This window comes from Falco naumanni, chromosome 10, assembly GCF_017639655.2.
Source record: "Falco naumanni isolate bFalNau1 chromosome 10, bFalNau1.pat, whole genome shotgun sequence".
NCBI classification, from domain to species: domain Eukaryota; kingdom Metazoa; phylum Chordata; class Aves; order Falconiformes; family Falconidae; genus Falco; species Falco naumanni.
In genome coordinates this window covers 2,896,977-2,922,096 of record NC_054063.1, presented here as the reverse complement: position 1 = coordinate 2,922,096, position 25,120 = coordinate 2,896,977, and the positions used below count along the sequence as shown (strand labels likewise).

General features: G+C 44.8%; 1 protein-coding gene across 1 annotated transcript in view; it reads right to left on the bottom strand.

Annotated features, from left to right (window-relative positions):
* The window catches only part of MUC6 (mucin 6, oligomeric mucus/gel-forming), a 50,269-nt gene that overhangs the window by 2,501 nt on the left and 22,648 nt on the right, over nt 1-25,120 (bottom strand). The window contains exons 15-37 of the mRNA XM_040608850.1: nt 24,567-24,661; nt 23,800-23,932; nt 22,655-22,904; nt 21,470-21,522; nt 21,255-21,364; nt 20,336-20,487; nt 19,477-19,618; nt 18,908-19,018; nt 16,107-16,292; nt 15,408-15,647; nt 14,327-14,483; nt 13,432-13,575; nt 12,800-12,862; nt 11,798-11,845; nt 9,479-9,661; nt 7,318-7,365; nt 6,700-6,942; nt 5,943-5,990; nt 5,030-5,491; nt 4,043-4,684; nt 2,638-3,120; nt 1,668-2,129; nt 516-1,157 (exon numbers count right to left, since the gene is read on the bottom strand). Of these exons, the coding sequence (XP_040464784.1) occupies nt 516-1,157; nt 1,668-2,129; nt 2,638-3,120; nt 4,043-4,684; nt 5,030-5,491; nt 5,943-5,990; nt 6,700-6,942; nt 7,318-7,365; nt 9,479-9,661; nt 11,798-11,845; nt 12,800-12,862; nt 13,432-13,575; nt 14,327-14,483; nt 15,408-15,647; nt 16,107-16,292; nt 18,908-19,018; nt 19,477-19,618; nt 20,336-20,487; nt 21,255-21,364; nt 21,470-21,522; nt 22,655-22,904; nt 23,800-23,932; nt 24,567-24,661 (5,097 nt within the window). The remainder of the gene's footprint in view (nt 1-515; nt 1,158-1,667; nt 2,130-2,637; nt 3,121-4,042; nt 4,685-5,029; nt 5,492-5,942; nt 5,991-6,699; nt 6,943-7,317; nt 7,366-9,478; nt 9,662-11,797; nt 11,846-12,799; nt 12,863-13,431; nt 13,576-14,326; nt 14,484-15,407; nt 15,648-16,106; nt 16,293-18,907; nt 19,019-19,476; nt 19,619-20,335; nt 20,488-21,254; nt 21,365-21,469; nt 21,523-22,654; nt 22,905-23,799; nt 23,933-24,566; nt 24,662-25,120) is intronic.

Here is a 25,120-nt window from a genome sequence, read left to right as displayed (position 1 = left end):
CAGAAAATGGAGGATGTGGCATTCCTTTAGCCAGAACATACTAGGTAGTAACACCAGGAGCCAAAAAACATCACTGTGTCCTGAAAACAGAGAAAAGGCTTGCTGCAGAGGGGAAACTGAACAATGCTCTAGTGTGCAGAAAGTCTAAGAGACCTAACAGGGCAACAGCAGGGTAAGTTAAGATACCTTTTATTTGGTATCTTGCTCTCTTACAATATTGAGCTGGGATTTTAAGATTAAAAACCAAACGATTCTGTGACTTTCCTCATACGCATCCTGTCAGCCTCCTTAACTCATGCTTTTTCATGTTTACACCAGTATGTAGCAGGGACCCAGTTACGAAATGAAGGAATTCAGACAAATACTTTACAAAAAATAACTGCAGAAAGGACAAGGAGATGGAGACAGTGCATACAAATAGTATCATGGACAAAGAATATGCAATGTGAGAATTCATACACTCACGCAAGAAAAGATGTGCTAAAAACAAGGGAAATTATACAGATATACTTTACCTTGTGGCACTATAAATGGTCCAACAGAAGATGAAGTTGTTGAAAGTCCAGAGGTGGAAAAAGAAGATGATGTGGTGCGAGTAGTGGTTAATGTTGTTCGCAATGAAGTCGTTTCAGCTGATTCCATAGAAACAGTAGTAATAACACCGGGAGCAAGAGTAGTTGTAATTAAAGCAGTTGGGATCAACACCGGAGTGGACTTGGCGGAGACAGTGGTAGGAGGTACTGATGAAGGTATTTCACCATACGGAATAAATGTTGTGTTTGGTGAGGAAAAATATGGAGTACTCTCAGCAGATCTAAATGTGGAAGTAGTGAGGGGCACAGAGGTACGTGTGGGCCTGCTGCTTGGGGCTACGGTGGAGGACACTGTGGAAGTGGTGGAAGACACTGTGGAAGTGGTGGAGGACACTGTGGAAGTGGTGGCAGATGGCAGCCGGGTGCTGGGCGCGCTGCTGGGGGCTGGCGCAGAGCTGGGACTCGGAGACATCCCGGTCAGAGGGGCTTCTGTGGAGCTGGTGGGGGTGGCCCCTCTGGAGGCAGAGGTCCTGGAGGTGCTGCTGGCAGGGGTGGTGGCGGTGGTCTTCTGCGTGGTGACAGGCGGCATAATGTGTGGCATAGTGGGCTTTGTGTGGGTGAAGGCTGCCGGGAGGGAAGCACAGGTCATCTGAGGGTGAGGGCAAGAGGGGAAGGCAAGGAGGTGGGCAGATGCGCCCTGCAGGGAACATGGACACTGAGTCTTGATGGGCAAGAGGGAGCAGTGGGATGGCGGTTCCTGCCCGCAGAATCCCCATCCAGATTCTCCCCCTAGAAGAAGGAGCTAGGGACAGTGTCTAACAGGTTCCTTCATCAAGCCGGCGCCCTCTGCCTCTCCCTGGAAAAGGAGCGCCCCCAGATATGGATGTCCCCCCCCAGGGCAGGCACAGCGCACCCTCTGCTCCCTCCCAGACTGGCAGCCCAGCCCCGTGGGACAGGCCTGTGCTCCAGGGCCATCCCAAAGTGCCACTTCCAAAGTAAGTGGGAACAGAGAGCAAGTACTGAAAAGACAGCCTGAGCAGCGTGTGCGTCTAGGAAGGAAGAATGGAAGACAGCTAGTGTGAGAGGTGGGAAGAGCAGGTGACAGCAGCAGGAAGCGCAGGAATGGAGCCTTACCGGGGTGTGAGGAGCTCAGCCATGTTGAGGACACAGTTGAGGAGGAGGAAGATGCAGGCGACGGCAGCGGGCTGGTTTTGGCTGTGGAGGGTGCGGAGGACTGCAGTGGAGGCAACTCTGTTGGAGCTCTGGTCGTCAGGGAAAAGGGCCTGGGCCTCAGGGTCGTAGGCGTAGGCTGGGGGCTGGTGGCCAGGGCTGCAGTGGAGGACACTGTGGAAGTGGTGGAGGACACTGTGGAAGTGGTGGCAGATGGCAGCCGGGTGCTGGGTGCGCTGCTGGGGGCTGGCGCAGAGCTGGGACTCGGAGACATCCCGGTCAGAGGGGCTTCTGTGGAGCTGGTGGGGGTGGCCCCTCTGGAGGCAGAGGTCCTGGAGGTGCTGCTGGCAGGGGTGGTGGCGGTGGTCTTCTGCGTGGTGACAGGCGGCATAATGTGTGGCATAGTGGGCTTTGTGTGGGTGAAGGCTGCCGGGAGGGAAGCACAGGTCATCTGAGGGTGAGGGCAAGAGGGGAAGGCAAGGAGGTGGGCAGATGTGCCCTGCAGGGAACATGGACACTGAGTCTTGATGGGCAAGAGGGAGCAGTGGGATGGCGGTTCCTGCCCGCAGAATCCCCATCCAGATTCTCCCCCTAGAAGAAGGAGCTAGGGACAGTGTCTAACAGGTTCCTTCATCAAGCCGGCGCCCTCTGCCTCAACCTGGAAAAGGAGCGCCCCCAGATATGGATGTCCCCCCCCAGGGCAGGCACAGCGCACCCTCTGCTCCCTCCCAGACTGGCAGCCCAGCCCCGTGGGACAGGCCTGTGCTCCAGGGCCATCCCAAAGTGCCACTTCCAAAGTAAGTGGGAACAGAGAGCAAGTACTAAGACAACAGCCTGAGCAGCGTGTGCGTCTAGGAAGGAAGAATGGAAGAAACCGAGCGTGAGAGATGGGAACAGCAAGCAGAGCAGTGCGAAGGGAGGCAGGGAGCCTTACCGGGGTGTGAGGAGCTCAGCCATGTTGAGGACACAGTCGAGGAGGGGGAAGATGCAGGCGAAGGCAGCGGGCTGGTTTTGGCCGTGGAGGGTGCGGAGGACTGCAGTGGAGGCAACTCTGTTGGAGCTCTGGTCGTCAGGGAAAAGGGCCTGGGCCTCAGGGTCGTAGGCGTAGGCTGGGGGCTGGTGGCTGGGGCTGCAGTGGAGGACACTGTGGAAGTGGTGGAGGACACTGTGGAAGTGGTGGAGGACATTGTGGAAGTGGTGGCAGATGGCAACCGGGTGCTGGGTGCGCTGCTGGGGGCTGGTGCAGAGCTGGGACTTGGAGACATCCCGGTCAGAGGGGCTTCTGTGGAGCTGGTGGGGGTGGCCCCTCTGGAGGCAGAGGTCCTGGAGGTGCTGCTGGCAGAGGTGGTGGCTGTGGTCTTCTGCGTGATGACAGGTGGCATAATGTGTGGCATAGTGGGCTTTGTGTGGGTGAAGGCTGCCGGGAGGGAAGCACAGGTCATCTGAGGGTGAGGGCAAGAGGGGAAGGCAAGGAGGTGGGCAGATGCGCCCTGCAGGGCCTCGAGCAAGAAACGCAGCCCTGTGGCGCACTGAGTCTTGCAGGGCAAGAAGGAAAATTGGGCTTCTGGCTTCTTCCTTAAGCCTCCTTATCCCCCTTAGTGCCAGCACAGCCCAACGTGTGCCAGTCAGTGGCGGGCTGACCCTGGCTGGATGCCAAGCACCCACCCAGCCACTCGCTTCCTGCCCCCTCAGCACAAACAGAGAGAGTCAGAGATGCAAAAGCACAAAACCCCACAGAACACCCAGGTATGGACAAATTAAAGGGAAACCACACTAAACCCCACCCAGGAGACGGAAAGGCAGCCACTCGCCACCTCCCAGTGGTGGCCAATGGCCAGCCAGTCCCTGAGCAATGGCTACTTGGGAAAAACTGCCCCCACCCCATTTTGCTGCTCAGCATGGCTCTCTGTGGGGTGGCACGTCTCCTTGGTCACTCCCTTTGCGTCAGCCATCCTGGCTAGGTCCAAACCAACCTCTTGCTCACTCCTTGGCTGGCAGGAGGAGGAAGAGAGCAGGCCTGGACACTGTTAGCAACCCTCAGCAAAAGCTAAAGCGCTTGTGCACTACCCACACTGGCTTGGACACACAGCTGGAATACAGCACCACAAAACCTGCTGGGAAAACACTTGGCTTCATCCCACTTCAGAGCCAGGACACAGGCCCAGGCCTGCACCAGGTCTTAGGCTGGCCAAGGGCAGCGCAAAGGGAGGGCCGAGTACCAAAAAAAATGCACAAGCTGAGAATGGCTCTCGGAAGGAATAATGGAGATGGATGGAAGGAGAAGTAAAGAGCTGGGAAGAACAGGCAGGAGCGGCAGGAAGGGAGGCAGGGAGCCTTACCGGGGTGTGAGGAGCTCAGCCATGTTGAGGACACAGTCGAGGAGGGGGAAGATGCAGGCGAAGGCAGCGGGCTGGTTTTGGCCGTGGAGGGTGCGGAGGACTGCAGTGGAGGCAACTCTGTTGGAGCTCTGGTCGTCAGGGAAAAGGGCCTGGGCCTCAGGGTCGTAGGCTGGGGGCTGGTGGCTGGGGCTGCGGTGGAAGACACTGTGGAAGTGGTGGAAGACACTGTGGAAGTGGTGGAGGACACTGTGGAAGTGGTGGCAGATGGCAGCCGGGTGCTGGGTGCGCTGCTGGGGGCTGGTGCAGAGCTGGGACTTGGAGACATCCCGGTCAGAGGGGCTTCTGTGGAGCTGGTGGGGGTGGCCCCTCTGGAGGCAGAGGTCCTGGAGGTGCTGCTGGCAGGGGTGGTGGCGGTGGTCTTCTGCGTGGTGACAGGCGGCATAATGTGTGGCATAGTGGGCTTTGTGTGGGTGAAGGCTGCCGGGAGGGAAGCACAGGTCATCTGAGGGTGAGGGCAAGAGGGGAAGGCAAGGAGGTGGGCAGATGTGCCCTGCAGGGAACATGGACACTGAGTCTTGATGGGCAAGAGGGAGCAGTGGGATGGCGGTTCCTGCCCGCAGAATCCCCATCCAGATTCTCCCCCTAGAAGAAGGAGCTAGGGACAGTGTCTAACAGGTTCCTTCATCAAGCCGGCGCCCTCTGCCTCTCCCTGGAAAAGGAGCGCCCCCAGATATGGATGTCCCCCCCCAGGGCAGGCACAGCGCACCCTCTGCTCCCTCCCAGACTGGCAGCCCAGCCCCGTGGGACAGGCCTGTGCTCCAGGGCCATCCCAAAGTGCCACTTCCAAAGTAAGTGGGAACAGAGAGCAAGTACTAAGACAACAGCCTGAGCAGCGTGTGCGTCTAGGAAGGAAGAATGGAAGACAGCTAGTGTGAGAGGTGGGAAGAGCAGGTGACAGCAGCAGGAAGCACAGGAATGGAGCCTTACCGGGATGTGAGGAGCTCAGCCATGTTGAGGACACAGTTGAGGAGGAGGAAGATGCAGGCGACGGCAGCGGGCTGGTTTTGACCGTGGAGGGTGCGGAGGACTGCAGTGGAGGCAACTCTGTTGGAGCTCTGGTCGTCAGGGAAAAGGGCCTGGGCCTCAGGGTCGTAGGCGAAGGCTGGGGGCTGGTGGCTGGGGCTGCGGTGGAGGACACTGTGGAAGTGGTGGAGGACACTGTGGAAGTGGTGGCAGATGGCAGCCGGGTGCTGGGCGCGCTGCTGGGGGCTGGCACAGAGCTGGGACTTGGAGACATCCCGGTCAGAGGGGCTTCTCTGGAGCTGGTGGGGGTGGCCCCTCTGGAGGCAGAGGTCCTGGAAGTGCTGCTGGCAGGGGTGGTGGTGGTGGTCTTCTGCATGGTGACAGGCGGCATAATGTGTGGCATAGTGGGCTTTGTGTGGGTGAAGGCTGCCGGGAGGGAAGCACAGGTCAATTAAGGATGACTGGGTAAGATGGGAAGGTGTGTAATGTGGGCATTTCTGGGGTAAACTCTTCGTGCTATGATACGGACAAGGAAGACAAAACCAGGTCCCAGTAATTGTTGCTGTTTCAAATATGAATGTATTGGTCCACATCCCCCAGTATATCCCATCCCGTTCGGCAGCTTCTGGGAATTGCAGGGTGGTGATCATTTTGACATTTGTCTTCTCGCAGTTTGTTTCTGTCCTTTTTTGTGGAGCTCTTGAGAAGGGAAGGGCTATCACTACTTTCATGTGCAATTCCACTGGTTTACAGATAGTCTACAATTTGCCTGATGCAGACTGCGCTGTAAAGGATCCAAAGGGGAGTCGAGGCTAATGAAGGGAGACGTGCATTGGCCATGGATGACTCACAGCTCTGTCCTGACCAGAGCACTCACCTGTTACTACTTTACTAGTTGGAGTCTTAGCTCTGGTTGGCTCCCTTGCTACAAAGAAAGGGAGGAGAGAAAAGAATGGTTGAGTCTTGGGAAGGATTCTAGGCAAAGTATGTTGTGGCATCTCCTCAAAGTAGGCTGTCCTGTTCAACACCAAGGCAACCCAAGTATGTGGAGCCCGATGGGTCTAAGTGGGAGAACTTAGCCTGGAGCTGAGCGTACACCTTCTTGCCCACCCTCCCTGGTGACTTTTACTCCCAGGGTCTGCATTGGCCAAGGAGGTGGTATTTGTTGACCCACACTTGTCATGGGTGTGCCTGGGCCCGGCCATCCTTTGGGTGGAGACATGCCTTGTTTACTGTCTTTTACCCAAAACTGTCTTTAGATCGGAACTGGAGATGTGTTTCTACTTTCACTGCCTTTTGTTCCCCGCACTGTGCATTCTCACGCACCACTGTAAGGGGAGGGAGCGTGTATTAGCTTGTCTCTGCTTGTCAGTTGTAGGGCAGGAACTCATGGATGTCTGTACCCTGACAAAGGCCTGTGCCCCAGAGCCAAACCCCTGCGGTGGCAAGGGAGGAGGACGCAGTCAGGGTCACGTGCAGGCCAGTCCCAGGACCCCTGCGTCCCAGGACTCCCTTAACAGGACTAGTGGAAATTGAGAGTGAGTACCAAAACTGAAGCCTGTGAAGGTTGTGCTGCTTAGAAGAGAACAGTGGGAGCTTGAAGGAGTGTGGGGAGGAGCAGGAGGGAGCCTTACCAGGATATGATGGTCTCAGCTGTGTTGAGGACACAGTTGAGGAGGGAGAAGAAGGAGATGACACTGAGGTGGCAGGTAAAGAGCTGGGGCTTGGAAACATCCTTGTCAGTGGGGCTTCTGGGCTGCTGGCAAGGCTGACCTCTCTTGGGACAGAGGTGCTGCTGGCAGATATGGCAGAGGTGGTCTTCTGTGTGATGAGATGCTGGACAATGTGTGGCTTCGTTGACCTTCTGTGGGTGACAACTACAGAGAGAAAAGTACAGGTTGATTGAGGGTAGTAGGGCAAGAGGGGAAGGCAAAGGAGGTGGGAAATTTCTTGGTGGAAACCCCAGGGAATGGGTGGGGGTAAGAAAGTCAGGACCAGACCCCACTGAGTCTTACTGGGCAAGCGGGAAAAATGGGCCAGTGGCTTCCCCCCCCACAAAAAAAAATATGGGGCCCTGTGACTATTCAGCAACCCCTGCCTCTTCCTGGAGCTCCCGAGGGAAGAAAAGCCTCTCTGTATGTGCATGTCTTCCCTCCAAGGTGTTCCAGACTGGGCAAGAACATCATCTGGAAAAGCTGGGCTAAGTAAAGCAGTCTTAGGCCAAGGGTACCACCTAGCTCCCTCTTACTCACCTACAGGGACCTGGTGGTACAGAGTGGTCGCTTGGGTTCCCTTACTTTCTGTAAAGTAAGGAAGAACGGATATTAGTAATGGTTGGGAGCTGGTAAAGTTCCTAATTAAAGTGAGTTGTGGTACTTCCTCGGAGGAGGCTGTAATTGCTGGCACAAGACAACCCAGATGTGTGCACCCCAACAGTATTTTGTGGGAAACACATAGATTGGGAGTGTATGCCTGCGCCCCCACTACAGCAGACTGCTCCCCACACACTGTCCCAGCCTCTGGTGTCAGTTGTGAACCTAGCAATTCATGTTGCCACAACCTCAGAGGACTGTCCTTTTTGGCATATGGAGTACCAGACATCCCACAGTGTAATTTCCTTTTTTTAATATTTACTTTTGGGAGAATTTGTTACAAGGGCTAGTGGGAACATACATTCTGTCACTTGTGAGTTTTCAAGAACTCACTTTGAAGTACAGATGGAGATTTTGCCTGTATTTGAAAGCAGTGTAGAGTATGGCCTTGAAGATAAATGTTATGTTTAAGATATTTGGATGTCAGATGCTTGCTCCATTGGCAAGACACATACATTTCCATTATTTTTATCACACTTCTTCAGTTAACCATGTCCTTTGCTATCTATTTGCAATGTTAAGACAAATAGTAAGAATGCTTGGGGGTTTTATAAGGAGTATATTGACATGTGTCTTGTGAGTGATTGCTTCACCTGGCAGATACCAAAAAAGTGATATTTACTTCCTGTTGGTAGTTTAGAAAGTGGTATTTACCTACTGTTGTTAGTTTAGGTTTGCTGAAAGTTGTGATCTGAGATGTGGTTTGAGTAGGTATTGAGGTGGTTGTTTCCTTTTTGATAGTGGTCTTGAAGGGTGGTGTGGTGAACCTTACTTGTTCTGTCTCTGTTGAAGCAGCAGTTGAGGAGCCAACAGCCGTAGGCTTTGGTGTAGTGGTCATGGTTCTTTTTGTTGAGGTAGTTATATAGGGGACAGTGATGGTTGTAGTCACGTTTGGTGTGGTAAAAACTGACATTGTATGCTCTTTTGGAGTAAAGGTAAATGATATAATGTGAGTAATCAATTCATTGAATATTTTAAAATAGATAAAATATGAAGAAGCTACCCATATTCCACAGACCCAGTTTTCACCCTTGATCTTTTGAATATTTTCCGTGTAATTGTTTGTATTCATATTCTCTTAAGCTCTCCAAATCTTTCTCTACTCCTACTTGTTTTCTATTGTTTCATATCTTTCTTTGTTCTCTTTTTCTGTATTTTTCCTGTATTAGATTATTTTTTATACAATTTTTCTAAGAAGTCAGCTTTGCTGTCATTTTTAGAGTGGTCTGTATGGGCTTTGCCCAAATGACTATTTCATTGGCTATTCTTATGTTCCAAATCAGCCACAGTTTCAGCTTCCTGTAATTTGTACTACAAAGCTAAATAGCATCACAATATAGGACTTGCCTTGTCCCAATGCACAGCTCTTAGGAGTCACAATGAAGCCTTTGAAGCTGTGTTTTGACTCCTGTGGGACTTTTCAGCTCTGCTTTCCCTGACAGCCTGGGTCCAGGATGGCTTATTAGTTGAAGTGCATGTTGGTGGGAAGCTACATGTTATGATTCTCCACAAGCCACAGAAATGGAAAGTAATTTATGTTGGAGAAGTCATTCTTCTGACAGCAGGACTCTGTAATCCTAGACAAAGCTGCTACACTGATACCTGTGTGATTTGGCTTCGGAGCCTGCTTACATTCATCAGAGTTGATAGGTTGGGTCCTCCTTGAATATGACTGCATAACTGAACCAGCTGTGGAAAAGAAGCTGAAGCCGAGCTAATAAAGCCAACTGGAGCTGAGCTGGCTCACTGCTGACAGAACTTCTAACGTGCTTCTCAGATAAGTCACACAAATGATTCTCAGCTGTGCTTTTAACCTAGTGCCCTACATCCTTTCTCTTTACATGCACTTTCAACCTATACTTCTGGAAGTTTCTGGTTTACAAACTCCTTTCTAGAAGCTGGCTTTCCCTGTGGTATGGTCTGGAGTCTTATGCCTGGATGTTGAGTCAGCTTGCAATGCTTCCCTAGTAGAGTGCTATCTCAGCTATGTATAGAGAGGGTTTACTGTAATTTATTTTAGACGGTAACACTAAAAACTTACCAGTTGTTGACTTTACTATGACAAGGGGTGATGCTGATGAGGTCCTTGGAACTGTGATTTTTGAGGTTATTGTTGGATTTGTAGTCTCAGTTGATACAGCAGCTGCAGAAGAAGAAATATGAGGTACTGTGGGCAGGGTACTTGTGGTAAAGCTTCTTGTTACTTTAGGCTGCACTGTTGCCACTAAAAAAAAAAAAAAAAAAAAAGCAAAATTAAAGGATAAGGAATAGTTCTTGATAATCGATTTATAATATCCTATACAAGTTGAAAATTATTTTTGAAGCAAAACCACTCTCTCTTGAGTAACTGTTAGTAGTAACAACTACTAAACCCCACTATCTTTTAGAAAAAAACATTTGATAAAAGCTATCCATCTATTCCTTTGCTATTATATGCAGATATTATACTAAACAGGAAATCTTGCAGAAGCTTTATACATTCTTCTGCATCACTTTAAAGTGAATATGGCATAAATACTTCTGCATAGCAGGAGAGATGGAATTGTATTTTGTTATTCCCACAGCTGACAGTGTAACTTTTTCACAATACCATATTTCTTCAAGGAAATTAATGGAATTTCTAATAAATTCAAGATCAATATATAGAGATTTCTATACTTGGATCAGGCTGTAGGGGTTGGGTATAGACAGTCATACCATTCCATGAGGACCTTCTAAAATTGTTAAAGTGTTTTATGGCCATCACCACTAAGAAATGTAATGACATTTTTGTGGGATATTGTACATCATATGAACACAGAATGGTTTAGGTTGGAAGGGACCTTTAAAGGTCATCTGCTCCAACCCTGCTGCAATGAGCAGGGACATCTTCAACTACATCAGGTTGCTCAGAGCCCCAACCAGCCTGGCCTTGAACGTTTCCAGGAATGGGGCACCTACAGCTTTTCTAGGCAACCTCTGCCAGTGTTTCACCACCCTCATCATAAAAAATTTCTTGTATCTTGTGGATAACTGGCTAGCTGAAAAAGGTCACATAGACGTAGTCCAGCTGGCTGGACAAAAATGCACATCGCTCTCAGCTTATCTGAAGTAAAGCAAAAATACACTATCCTTGGCTGTTCTTGTTACACAATAACAGGAAGATCGCGGTGGGAAAAGAATGTTACAGGTGGGAACAGATAACTACAGAAGAGAAACTAGGGGCAGGCTTGATATTTAGGCAACTAACCAATAATGAGCTTAACTTTTGTAATATGTATGAGCTAATTATAACAAGGCATAAAAGGTGACTGTAAGGCACAATAAACAGAGTCTGCTGATCACTCATATTGAGTGACTGTGTCTTCCCTCCATCGCGACAGTATCTAGTCTGAATCTACCCTCTTTTAGTTTAAAACCATTGCCCGTTGTCCTATCACTACTGGCCCTACTAAAAAGTCTGTCCCCACCTTTCCCGTGAGCCCCCTTCAAGTATGGAAGGCGGCTGTCAGGTCTCCCCAGAGCCTTCTCTGCTCCAGGCTGACCAGCCCCAGCTCTCCCAGCTGCCCTCACAGAGCGGGGCTCCAGCCTCTGCCCATCTCTGTGGCCCCTCTGGCCCCGCTCCAACAGGCCCATGTCTCGCCTGTGCTGAGGACCCCAGAGCTGGACGCAGCGCTGCAGGGGGCTCTCACCAGAGCGGAGAGGAGGGGCAGCATCCCCCCCTCGCCCTGCTGCCCACGCTGCTGGTGACGCAGCCCAGGACACGGGTGGCTTTCTGGGCTGCGAGCGCACGTTGCTGGCTCACGCCCAGTTTCCACCCACCAGCACCCCCAAGTCCCTCTCCGCAGGGCTGCTCTCCATCCTTCACCCAGTATCGATACTGGGGGCTGCCCCGACCCCGGTGCAGGACCTGGCACTTGGCCTGGCTGAGCCTCAGGAGGTGCAGGTGGGCCCACTGCTGGGGCTTGTCCAGGTCCCTCTGAACGGCATCCCTTCCCTCAGGGTCGTCACTGCGCCACTCAGCTTGGTGTCACCTGCAGACTTGCTGGGGGCACGCTCGGTCTCACCATCCACCAGAGACAAAACAGAAGTCCTTTTTCACTAGCAGAGATATTTCATTACTGATATCTGGAAATGCCTAAGTATACTCTGGAAACACTGTTCTCAGTAGTTTTTTTTAATTAAGATGTCTAAGAAGTATCTCTGGGATTTTTTTTTGGTGATAATTATGATACCAGGTTATTTTTCATCATTACATCTTATGCATGTGAAACTGGTGATGCTACTGTATCGCACAAAATAGGATAGTGCTTACCTTATAAACACATACTTGAAATATATAAGTGCGTAAGTACTAGTTTGGTCAACTATGTGAACTAACCTGTTGAAGGTGAAAATATTTCAGGTGTGGTACTAATGATTTTAGGTCCTGTAATGTAAAAGTAGAACAGGTTAAATTTGTGAATCAAAACATATTAAAATACTTCAAATAAGGCAAATTTCAGATTGGATTCAAAGGACTGTGTTCATTAGTGAGATACTCCTAAAAATGCTTAGTATTACATATTTTAGTGGTAAACTTCACATCAAAGGACTTAATGATAAACCAATACATCTCATAATAATGAACATGAGTAAATTTTTTGCTACCTTTCTTATGATTTTTATGCTTAAGGACACCTCATTTTTCAGGGACAATGGAAAGATACTAGCCAAGATCCCAGTTACACAAGTTAGAATTTTGTAATATGACAAAAATTGTCCTTGAATTTTTTTGCATCTGCATGAAAATCCAAACTGTGCAGCTGGAGTCTATCCAAAACACTATTTAACAGAAGTAAACCATATGGTAATAAATATAAAGGAAAAATAAGTTTAAAAAAAAGGTATCTAAAAAGAGATTTGCTAAGTAGAGTTCATTAGCTAGGTCTCATCCTCTTCTGTATGTTCTCTTCTTTTATGGAAGGTGTTGGACATACCTGAGACTGACAGCTCTGCTGGGACAGCCCCTCACACTGATCAGAATACCAACACACTTTCAGGAAGACCCACATTTTGAAAAGTACTTACATTTAACAATGAACATAACTTCATGCTGCTGATTAAAACCAGCCAGGGTCATCCAGCTTCTGTATTTGAGCATTCCCTACCCTCATCTTTCTTTTAGTTTTTTTACTAAAATTCTTTTCAATCCTTTACTTACAACCAAAGTTTTACATACTAGCAGTACAGTAATGTGGTTATTTTGAAGGAAACTTCTGTTCCAATGAACATTTATTATAAATTGAGAGGTACCAGGAAAAATACATTCTTTGAGAATAGACAAATGTTTTAGTATAGTTTTCCCATTACTGTAGAGAAAGAGAATGAGTATATAGCTTACCACATGGCATGCATCTGCCCTTCTCATGGTCAAAATATTCATCATGAGAGCAGTTGTAACAGCCTGAAGAAAGGGCAAGATAAGTTTTTTATACATTTCTCAGAAAAAAGCATTTCATTAATTCTATCTATAATCTCATATCTTGTGTTTCTGTTATTAAAAATTGCAATTAAATCAATTGCAATTGCAATAATAATAAAAAATTATCAATCGCAACACCATCTATTCAGGTAAGCATTTCGAATGTCACCCTCAGAAGAAGGGTCTGCCTATGTAGTGATTTTTTTGGTTTCTCCAACTATACCCATTTGTCAAAAAAAAATAATCTTCAAACCTCCTCTCTCCAAGTTTTCTTATCGAAGTAAGGCATACTCTTTTGATTTGGCGCAAGTCAGAGAATTTATCTTCAAGACAGGCTGAGCTCAATGTAAAGCTAGGTATAGTACAGGTACTGAATTATTATGTATTTAAAGCAGTAATAGTAAGGTAAAGATCAGCAAATCTTCTTTAAAGATAGCACCAATTAGAATACCACTATTAACCATTAACTGTGGTAGAAGTGATGTAAAAAACAGCATTGAAAAGTATTATTTTGTAACTGTTTCCCAGTTTACACTAGTACAGCTTATTACCTTCGATGTTGACATATTTGTAGTTTTGATTTGGGCAGTTACAAGGCCTGTAATGCCAGGTGCAGTTGTCATTGCTGTAGCCATAGGAATACGCACCACCACTTCCTGGTTTTTTATGAGAATTATAATATTCACAATAGACAGCTAAAAAAGATAAGAGGAAGAGAGAAATCAGATATTTTCAATTTAATGGCATGTTATTTTCAAAGGACTAAAGGGAGTATAAAATCAATAAACAGTTTCAATCAACAATTTTGTCACTGAAGTTATTAGCTTCTGATGTAAACTGAAATTTATGCTCCAGTGAAGTCCATTTCTTTTTTGCAAACGCACTGCGCAGGCACTTCCACAGTTTTTAATACATAATATAGTGAAATGTTGAAAAAAACTATCAAAGATAGCAACTCTAGCATTGATTTATAACGTATTCATTCTCTTTTTTTCCTCCATATACAGTGTTCTGTAACACTGTGATATCTTTTTCCTGTTTTACAGTGTTCCAGCCAACACAGCTGTCTGTTTCCTTGACATCCACACAGAAGGAATTCCATCATAGCTAAAACGAAACATATTTTTTCACAATTTCATACTCCCTCTGCTGACAAACTGACAGTTCACTATACAGTGGCAGCAAAAGAATCAGTCTGTGTTCTGTGAACACATTATTTTCTCTCATTACTCCACGGTAAGAAGAGATATAATATTTTGGTTAATTTAGCACAAATGAAAACTACAGATTTCAAAACCCAGGTGACTGAAGTTAACTATTTCCCATAGAGGAAAATGCAACTTAGGAGGTGCTTATTAAGCAATGACCTACGTTGCCATGTTAATATACTCACAACAACAATAATAGTATCTTAAACCTTTTTAAAGAGAGCTTAAAGAAACTTACGGCAGAACTCGGGGGTTCTCCAGTCAATGCAGATACCTTTATCTAAGCACGCCATGGCATATACTGCAATGGCATCACACATGCATTCACAGTCCCCTCCAATGTCACAACCACAAGAGTCTCGAACACAGGCCTCATAATAGGGCATACGATTCACCTGCATTGGGAAATGAAGTAATGGATTTTCTAGGATCTTTTTCTACCTGTTTGTTAAGAAGGTGTTTTTCCCTGGGCTAAACATGTGTTCCACTAAGCAAGAGTAACTAGCATTTCCTCTGAACACTTGTCAAAGCAATTACAGTCCCACTTCATACAAACCTTTTTAGCAAGAATGTAGGTGGTCTTCACATCAACAATAGACATACACGTGGCAAAACGTCATGGGTTTCTATTGTTGATGTGGAGACACCTATGTATACATATTCTGTATAGCCAGCTAAAAACCCCTAAAACCCTCACACCCATTCAGGACACATGTCTCTTTGTCAGCTCTACACCTGCCATGGATTTGCATGAGCTCTGCAGCATTATCCACATTTCTCATTTGTTTTCACCTTCTGAAAACAGAGATCTACCTTCAGAAGGCCTGGTTCTGATCAACCTTGCAGTATTTTCATTTCCACAAAGTGGGCAACTTAAATCAGATAGGAAGGTTGATGATACCTTTACTCTTGGGCTGATCTGCACCTTCTAAGTAATGTTGACTTACTGATAAGAACCAGGGTTTTCAGGTTTTTCTGAAGTTTGATTTTCTGACAAAGGCAAAATGATTTCAAAAGAGTAACCAGTGCATTGATCGGTATCAGACATCATCAACAGACTGACTAATTTCTGATATTTAAGTCTTCATTCTTTTTTCACTCTGGTATTTTTAACTCATCAGCTGACTTAGCTTTTGTGCTTACAAAAGGGCTGGTGAAGTGCAAATAAGAAAGGAAGAAGCTAATATAAATAAAAGCCATAAAACATTTTACATGTATTTTACATTCTGGGGAAGAGAAAATTAAGTGTTGGAATGTGAGCACTCTGGAAAAATACAGGTTATGCCTAAAAATAAAAAGAAGGCCAAATAAATTCTTACCTTATTGTGACAGGCAGAAAAGACTTGGCTGTTGATGATGGAACATGTCTTTTCTGCCCATGCTTTACGATAAGGGTTCTTGTTACAGGGGTCCACTACGAAGTATACGTCCCCACACAGAGGATTCTCTTTCCATGAATTGACAAATTCCAATTCACTTGATGCCACATACTTGCTTCGAGTTTCAAAATCATCCTTCATATTGCCATTATAGTTCCCACACAAACCGCATATAGTTTCCTAGATCAAATGAAAGCAGGAATATCAATTCAGCAAGTTACAAGTACTTGCCTTCCCTTTCAATGACGGACAGTCTCCCGTGCTTTAGGAGCTAATGTAAATCTACAAATACTCTCTCATATATTCTTGGTGTCTTGTGCACGAGGTTCTGTTCATCAGTGGATGAATGTGTTTCTCCTCAAAACTATAAACTGTCATAATGCAGAGATCAAACTCAGCCATGCAGTTGTATAAAATACAAGCAGTTAGCTCAACAATTTCCTGAATGCAGTATGGTAATCACTTACAAATCAGCCACTAGTGAAAATCTCTGCTGTTTTGGAGATAATGATGAAAATTAATTGCTAGTAGCATCTCTGAAAAAACTTTGCCATCACAAAGAGTCAAGACAACCACCATCAAATATGCAGTTCATTCTGAGTTGAGGGGCAGTTTTATGAGGAAGTTATTCTGCAATACCTGGGTTTCTCTGGAGATCTTGATGAATAAAGTCATGTGCTTATTCCAGATAAGGGTCATGTTGTATTTTCCTGGGATAATAATATCAAACATCAGGTGAAGGGCATTCTTTTTCACGCTGTATCGTACTCCAGGGTTTTCCCCGGAAATAGTGAAGGTTTCATCACGCAGTATGAATGTCAAATTCTGGAAGAAAATTTATCTGGGTGTTATAACTTGCCAAGTTTCAGTATTTTCCTTACTCTGTGTCACACTGCTGAAGGTCAGATGCTGTGCTACTACAGACTCTCTTGACATCTCCAATTATTTTTGAAAAGTCATGTCAGGTGAAGGCCTCAGTGACTGGGGAAAGGGAAACATCGCACTCATTTTTAAAAAGGACAGAAAGGGACCGCTGGAACTCTGACCTGTCAGCCTCTGGGCCTGAAAAGATCACGAAACAGATCCTAAAGCTGTGTTAAAGCATACGGAGGACAGAGAGGTGATTCGAGACAACCAGCACAGCTTCATCAAGGGCAAGTCTTGCCTGACCAGCCTAGTGGCCTCTCTGTGGCGGAGTGACTACATCAGCGGACAAGGGAGGAGCTGCAGATGTCACCTGTCTGGATTCTGTAAGGCCTTGGGCACAGTCCCCCACACAACCTTCTCTCTAAACTGGAGAGATACAGCTTTGATGGGTGGACTGCTTGGTGGGTAAGGGATTGGCTGGATGATCGCATCTAGAAGGTAGTGGTCAACAGCTCAAAATCCAGATGGAGATCAGTGACCAGTGGTGTCCCTCAGGGGTCCATACTGGGACCAGTACTGTTAGATATCTTCACCAGTGACACGGACAGTGGGACCGAGCGTGCCCCCAGCAAGTCTGCAGGTGACACCAAGCTGAGTGGCGCAGTGACGACCCTGAGGGAAGGGATGCCGTTCAGAGGGACCTGGACAAGCCCCAGCAGTGGGCCCGCCTGCACCTCCTGAGGCTCAGCCAGGCCAAGTGCCAGGTCCTGCACCGGGGTCGGGGCAGCCCCCAGTATCGATACTGGGTGAAGGATGGAGAGCAGCCCTGCGGAGAGGGACTTGGGGGTGCTGGTGGGTGGAAACTGGGCGTGAGCCAGCAACGTGCGCTCGCAGCCCAGAAAGCCACCCGTGTCCTGGGCTGCGTCACCAGCAGCGTGGGCAGCAGGGCGAGGGGGGGATGCTGCCCCTCCTCTCCGCTCTGGTGAGACCCCCCTGCAGCGCTGCGTCCAGCTCTGGGGTCCTCAGCACAGGCGAGACATGGGCCTGTTGGAGCGGGGCCAGAGGGGCCACAGAGATGGGCAGAGGCTGGAGCCCCGCTCTGTGAGGGCAGCTGGGAGAGCTGGGGCTGGTCAGCCTGGAGCAGAGAAGGCTCCGGGGAGACCTGACAGCCGCCTTCCAGCACCTAAAGGGGCCAACAGGAAAGCTGGAGAGGGGCTTTTTACAAGGGCAGGTAGTGACGGGACAAGGGGTAATGGTTTTAAACTAGAAGAGGGCAGACTGAGACTAGATATAAGAAATTTTTTATGATGAGGGTGGTGAAACACTGGCAGAGGTTGCCTAGAAAAGCTGTAGGTGCCCCATCCCTGGAAACGTTCAAGGCCAGGCTGGTTGGGGCTCTGAGCAACCTGATGTAGTTGAAGATGTCCCTGCTCATTGCAGCAGGAACAGGAACAGATGACCTTTAAAGGTCCCTTCCAACACAAACATTTATATGATTCTACTCTATCCTATGGTTCTATTTTATAGGCTTTTTTACCCCCTTGGGATTATTTTGTATGCATACACAAATCCTGAACAGGAAAAAAAATATCTGAGATTGTTCCACTCTCATTGTTAGGTGTACTATCACTCAGCATTTGGTGGAAATAATATCATCATCTACATGCAGCCAGCAGAATAGAAGTATGTTTTCATGTGTTCCTATCAATAATCAAAAAGTTACAGAGAAAACAGTTATCTATCTTGAGCTCTTTTATTATTTCCCATGCTCACATGTACTCTTACAACTTTACTCCTGCCATGCTGCAGTGTTTCAGTGTCTAGATAATCAATGGAAAGATCTGTCTGGAGCGTGCATTTATGAAGCTGGATCCTAAGCAAACAGACCTGCTGAAACTGCCAGTATTTATTCAGAAATGTGGCAAATGCGTACTGCTTGTAGTGACTGTTCCTTGGGATAAAGTCTCATCTGTCTATATTATTCTATCTGTCAGACAATGAAAGACTCTAAGATGATCTGATACTACTGGGCATTACTGTCCCATGAAACTGAGAACAGTTAACACGCAGTTCTGGAAGCTGTCACACAGCAGTGGAAATGAGGATAAATGCTCACTGCTGTAGTTTCATGGATATATCAGGTAATATCTGGATATATTTTGAATGGCAGATATTACCTGGACTTAGAGAAATTTGGAGACACTTGGCTCATTGCCCATGATAAGAATCCCCCAGTTTCACACTACTGTTTTCATGAGTTGGTGGGGTGGGGTGGCAGGGGGGTGGAAATCAGTATTTTTAACTGAGCAATTCACTGCTGAGTCAGTAAAGTTAGAAATTTTATAGTTTCTATGTAGCCAAGAAGTTTGGGGACTGAAACATTGAGATGAGAATTGGAAAAAAAAAAAAAAAAAAAAAGGTTGCAATTCCTACTAAAACTGAGGCTCTAGATTTAGCACATAATTTCACTTACAAGACATCACTTCAAAGACACAGCTAAAGCTTCCAAAAGGGAAGCAAACATGAGCTTAAAATAGCTATTCAGCTGGATAACAGCAGAATTAAGATCTTACCCCAAGGTTAATGCTGATGGATCTGGAGCATGTAACCCCTGATCTCCCACAGATGACATTCTCCGTAACAATTTTGAAAGAGGAAGCAGGTCTATTAACACTGCAGCCATCCTAAAAAAAAACAAATTAAACCAAAAAAAGCACAAAACCACAACAGACTGTGTCTGGACTCTTCCAGCTTAAAACATAAAAGCATAAGTAAAGAAAACTTAAAATGTCATGATTCTGATTCTGCCTGTTTTGGGAGATGATGACCTCTGATTTGGTAGTCAAACTGACATCAATTCCCTAAAAGATACAGTTGGCTGGTACAAAATACATAGCTATCAATGATTATTTCAACATGTTACTAAATCTAAAATTGGCTGTAATTGCATGAAAAAGCTGTGCTTTGAGAAGTAAAGCCTTTTCATCTTAAGTACTGAAATAAGTAGAAAATACAAAAACACATTAAGTGTTTATAAAATTCAAAGTGGTTATAGAGATATCCTAGGATATTTTCATTAGCCATTTAAAGCTCTTTCTTGGTGCTAAGATATTACCAAAATAAGCAGTAAGAGGCAGATTACCATAGCTAATATGTATTCACAGTTGCCATCAAACACGAAGCGCTGTCCGTCAAAAGTGGTGATGTGGCCTTCTCCGTACAGATTACACGTTGAGGAACACTTTGATTTTTGAACACATTTCCATTTGCCTTTTGTGCAAGTGCTGGGAGTGAGAAAAGAAACCATATTCAGATTTCAAAGAAATTCCACCTCGACCTGCTTCCCTCTATATACAACGCACATTTATAGATAAGATGTTAATTTAACTGACTTGTGTACACTGTGACCAAGTCACAATTAATGTAAGAACCATAACTACAAGTTATGGACTGCCTAGAAAATTAATTCATGATAAAGAAGAAATCTTAAGTCATTTTTGCTTTCCTTTTTTTTTTTTTCACGGAAGAAAGAACATAAAGCTCATTTATTTTTGCTCTTGATGAGAACAGATGTCACTGTTCTGTGTACTTTGGGTAGTGTTTTTTTAATACTAGATTAGTAACTGCAATGGGAATAAAGTACTTTGAGAATGCTGCTAAAGAGTTGGAAACAATTTTTTGGGGAGTTTGCTTTTATCTACAAAAAAGAAGGAAGACTGTGCCCTCGTTATTTAGGTGGAGCTGTTAATCCTTGACCTTATGTAGTTTATACAGTTACAGGCCCTACTGTATGCCCTTCTTCCTGGATAAGCACATGGCAGATATTATACCTGAAGTCAGTACCATGACTTTTCCCTTTGTTACCTCTAAGCTTTATCACTGTATTCCTTCCACTCAGCTGTTGCCATTTCCTACTCTCCTGTCAACTAAATGCTTTTGTTATGCAATTGTACAGGTTGGCAAAACAGAGGTTCCGCAATGGAAAACTGTATGATTCTTACCAGATCTCACATTCAGTTTGGATCTGTTCACCTTTTGCATAAGCAAGACCACCATATTCACACGGACACTCCTCAGCTGGAACACACCTGCCATCAAGATTTTCATATAGCCCATCAGCACAGACACAGCCTGACTCACATTTAGTGGGTATCTGGTAAGGAGCCGATTGCAAAATGAAAAGAAATGTGAGATGCATTTTTTCTTGTACATGAATGGTGTCAAGAGTGAACCCGTGCTAAGTTCTAGTTTTGACTTGATATCAGTTCTGTGATTTTCCTTATACTGATATACTAGTCAATTGAACTAGTTTCACTGAAGTTGTAAGATATACCTGTTGCATGAGATACTAAACGGACTTGAAGACTGAAAAATCTATTTTTCATTGCTACCAGTCTTTCAAAGTACAACAGAAGTTTATTTATGTCAAGGAAGGTTATTAAATTTCTTCCAATTAGTCTGTTTCCTTAATACAAAGGCATAAGAAAGCCCTATAAGGACAGACCAGAAGTCCACCTAGCCTAGGTCTCCTGCATCCTGTGACCATCAGCAGCAGAGAGTTGGGAAAGAATAGAACATGAAGCGTAAGCCACATGTTCTACCAGTTTCCAGTGACATGCAGTTTATAGAGTACATGAGCCAGAAGTGATAGCCATGCAATTAAGAATCCTTAATGGATTTTTATTCTATATATTTAATATAAATTAATTAATTAATTCATACAATATAATTCCTTAATCACTTCTTGAATATATGGACTTTTTTGTGTCCACAGTATGTGGAAAGAAGTCTAATGTTTAACCGTAACATGTTAGAAGTATCTCCCTTCATTTCACTAGAAGCAATGTAGTAAAGTTCTAAGTAACAACCACAACATTCTTTCTCTCAAGAGGATAAATATCCCTGAGCTGTGAAACTCACACATTCGATTCCAGTAGCCAGCATCTGACAGGTAGGGGCACACGCCGCTCCATACTTGTTTTCTAAGCTGTCAGAACATGATATATATTTCTTAGGAGCTTTGCAGCTTTCTAGGAAAAAGGAAGAGAAATAAACATTGGAGAGATTGTGAAGTAGCATTTTTACAACATTGGGGGAAAGAATATGTTTCTCAGTAAACCATATAAGGCACATACCTGCAGGATTTTGAGGTTTGCCTGTGCAACTTAGCTTCCCATTAACACAGTAGCTAGGGGGGGAAAAACAAAACAAAGGAATTTCAATGCAGTTCTCTCACAAGAAAAAAAAATATTTTTTTGTAAAATGGCTTCATGTTTCTCAGCGTTGGAAAGATTTCATTTATGTTACTAGCTCCTCCCCATGCTTCATAGTGAAGCATGAGTCAATTTGTCTTTCTGCTTTTTGTAGTGTATACACTACATCCATTCTGAAAGTGAATAGTAGGCCATTCACTACTATGATGGCCTATCTAGTCATTTTTGAGGTTTCTCAAACAGGTCCAGATGCTGTTGACAAAATCTCCTACTAGGAATAATCAATCTTATCTATTATTTTCTAATATTTTCCTTAACATTTCCAAGCTTAAGGTAAGTGAAATGCTTTTTGTTCATTTAAAAATTTTTGTGTTTTAGGAAAGGGCAAAAAGATGTCTTAAAAAATAAAAAAATAAACCTTGCTATTAGAAGTAAAGGAGACCGTACTTGTTTTGGCTGGAATGGAGTTAATTTTCTTCGTAGCAGCTTGATGGTGTTATGCTTTGGATTTGTGATCAAAACAGTGTTGATAATATCATGTTGTTTTAGCTATTGCTGAACAGTGTCAAGGCCTTCTCTGCTTCTCACGGTGCTCTGCCAGCGAGTAAGCTGGGAGCTGGGAGGGGACACAGCCATAACAGCTGACCTGAACTGACTAAAGAGATATTCCATACTACACAACATCATGCTCAGCAATAAAACCTCAGGCAAAGAAGGAGGAAGGAGGGATGTTTGGAGTTATGATGCTTGTCTTCCCAAGTAACCATTATGCATGACAAATTCATGCTTCCTGGAACTGTCTAAACATCTGCCTGCTGCTGGGAAGTAGTGAATTAATTCCTTATTTAGCTTTGACTGCACATGCCACTTTGCTTATTAAATAAGCTTATTTTTGCTTTTTAATAAGAAAGTTATGAAACTGTCTCGATCTCAACCCACACATTTTCTTGCTTTTACCCTTCTGATTCTCTTCTGCATCTGCCTGAAGTGGAGTAGGCAAGCAGCTGTGTGGTGCTTAGCTGCTTACTGCTGTTAAGCCTCAACAGAAACACGAAGACCCCTCGCCTCCATTTTCAGTTTGTTAATCTTTAAACTTGAAACACTTACCAGGTAATCCCACCAGTTATTGTTGACTGGTCAGGCAAAATGTACTTTCTGTCTTCTAAATAGCAGGGACAATAAGATCTACGAACACACTCGTTCTTGTGGTTCAGGTATGTTCCTTTAGGACAATGGCAGCCTTCAATAGGGATGTCAGCTGGATGACATTCCAGGGCTCGGTTGGAGAGCGACAAGCATGTCCTGTCACACGCCTGAGTGTTGTAGCTGAATGTTTGATTGCCAGTACAAGTAATGGCTATAAAACAAGACAAGAGGGTATGTTAAACGTGGTTTACTTATCCTCTTCCTGGTAAAAGATAACTGTGTTCATAATGTGCTGCATATATTGTGTCAATAGCTTCAATACCTAATGCTTCCCATTGCTTCTTTTCCTGTGGATGTGGAACTCTAGCACAAAATACTGCAGACCAGGGCTTAACACCAACCATGGAGCTGTTTGGAAGTTTTATGAAGTTTAAATATCTTATTGCGTCTTTTTGTGTCTTGGAATAAAATGATGCAAAGAGAATCTTTGCAGAAATACCAATGTATTTTTGAGTAACTGTGAACTTGCACCTATGCCTAAGTTGCATAATAGCAAAATCACATCTGCAGCCAGAGTTTTTCCCATTTCTTATGTTATGGTACAGTATAGCTTTATCTATCTATTCCATCACTTAATTATCAAGTTCTGGAAGCATCCACATGCTCACCTTAAAGCTTATGAGTAATCTTTCCCACGTAGTCTTAAAATAACTATCCTTTTCTGAAACAGACTAGATGAGTATTCAAATTTTCTCTTTCTGCTTTCCTCTTTTTTCCCTACTTCCCGCATTACTCTTAAGATTATTTGGACAATGCTTAGGATATTGCTTTACCATTTACATTTTTTATTGTGTTATGACACATCTGTGAAGTCAGCAGCTCCTGGGAATATGGCTTTTATACCTGCTGGTTGGCCTGCCCGATATAAATATGTACTTATTTTCTAATGACTGACAAGTAGTTTTAAAATACGTTCTTGCTTTTATTCAGCATTGTCATGGGTGAATCAAACATGGGGATATTCTAAATGGAAAAAGACAGACCCATATGCATGCATTCATCTGACGGCAGACTATTAAGACTATCAAGTTGGTTTAATTACTTACTACAGTTGTCCATACTGTTTCTCCAGTTCTCAAGGATTAAACCCATTGAACTGCATGTTCGTGCATATGATCCCAGAGCAGAGCAAATATAAGGAAAGGTCTCTTCGTAATTACAGGCTTGGTAGACACATCTCTGAAACCCAATACATGGAGAGTGTACTGTTACTGGGAAGCAGACATCTGGAGGTGCTAACCCCTGGAAATATTTAAAAGCTGTAGTGGTGGACTTGGCAGCGTTACATTTGCAGTTGGACTCAATGATCTTAAAGGTCTTTTCCAACCTACATGATTATACGATTCTATGACTCTATGCTGAATTGTAGGGGTAAATCATACAAAACATATATTATTGCATAACTAAAACTGATGAAAAAAATCAGAATAAATGCCTGATTGACGAATAAAATATACTTAGTACCTAAAATTGTGTTTGTTTATTCACTGCTTTCACTTTTAATTTTCAAAATGTTCTGTGGAGACTGGAAATATGATGAGCTCAATTATGCACATGGGAAAATCAATCCTTTGCATAGGAAGTTGTTGACATGGAGAACTGCAGCATGAGCAAAAATAACTTCTGATTCATAGGGATGGGACTGTGCCTATGAACAATCAGACTTGTACTGTGGTGCAGACACAATTTACAAAACCACACTTGTTCCTTAGTTTCTATGCACTGCTGATTCGAATGAGGGGGATCCTGTATACAAGTACATTCTGGTCCATATTTGGACTCCCTCTGTACAGCATCTACCATAATTTCCTACCTTGTAGAAAGGAATAGGGTTCACCACAGCATGGCATTTCTCGAACACTGTACCTTTCTTGGTAAGAATGGAGCAATGAGTCTCAGCAGATATTTCTAATGAAAGTAAATCATGGACATTAAACAGAGAAAATTAGGAAAAAGAAATGAAAAAATGGAAAAGAAATTAAAAAAACCTGGACAAAATTACTCTAGGTGAGCTTTTTGCAGTGATGAATTGAGCAAAAGGACAATGTCTTAGCTTGTTAGCTTCAGACTATACTTTTGTTCAAACATTTTTTTTTAAAGACCACTAGCAATAGAGGCTTAAGAAGGCAAAGCCTGGATATCAGTCACAGCACCATTGAGCTGCTGGGCAAGTTTAAGACATCCATGAATATTGCAATTTCACTGGAAATACCACCAAAACCCTGTCATTCATCATCTCAATCCCAGATCTCTAGAATGGGATCTGATAAGCTTTTACTAGATTTGTATTCTAGAAATCAAAAATGCCTTGTTGGTGACAGAATTTGTGATGTTCAATCCTTTCAGTCTCTGCTTCTCTCAAACTCT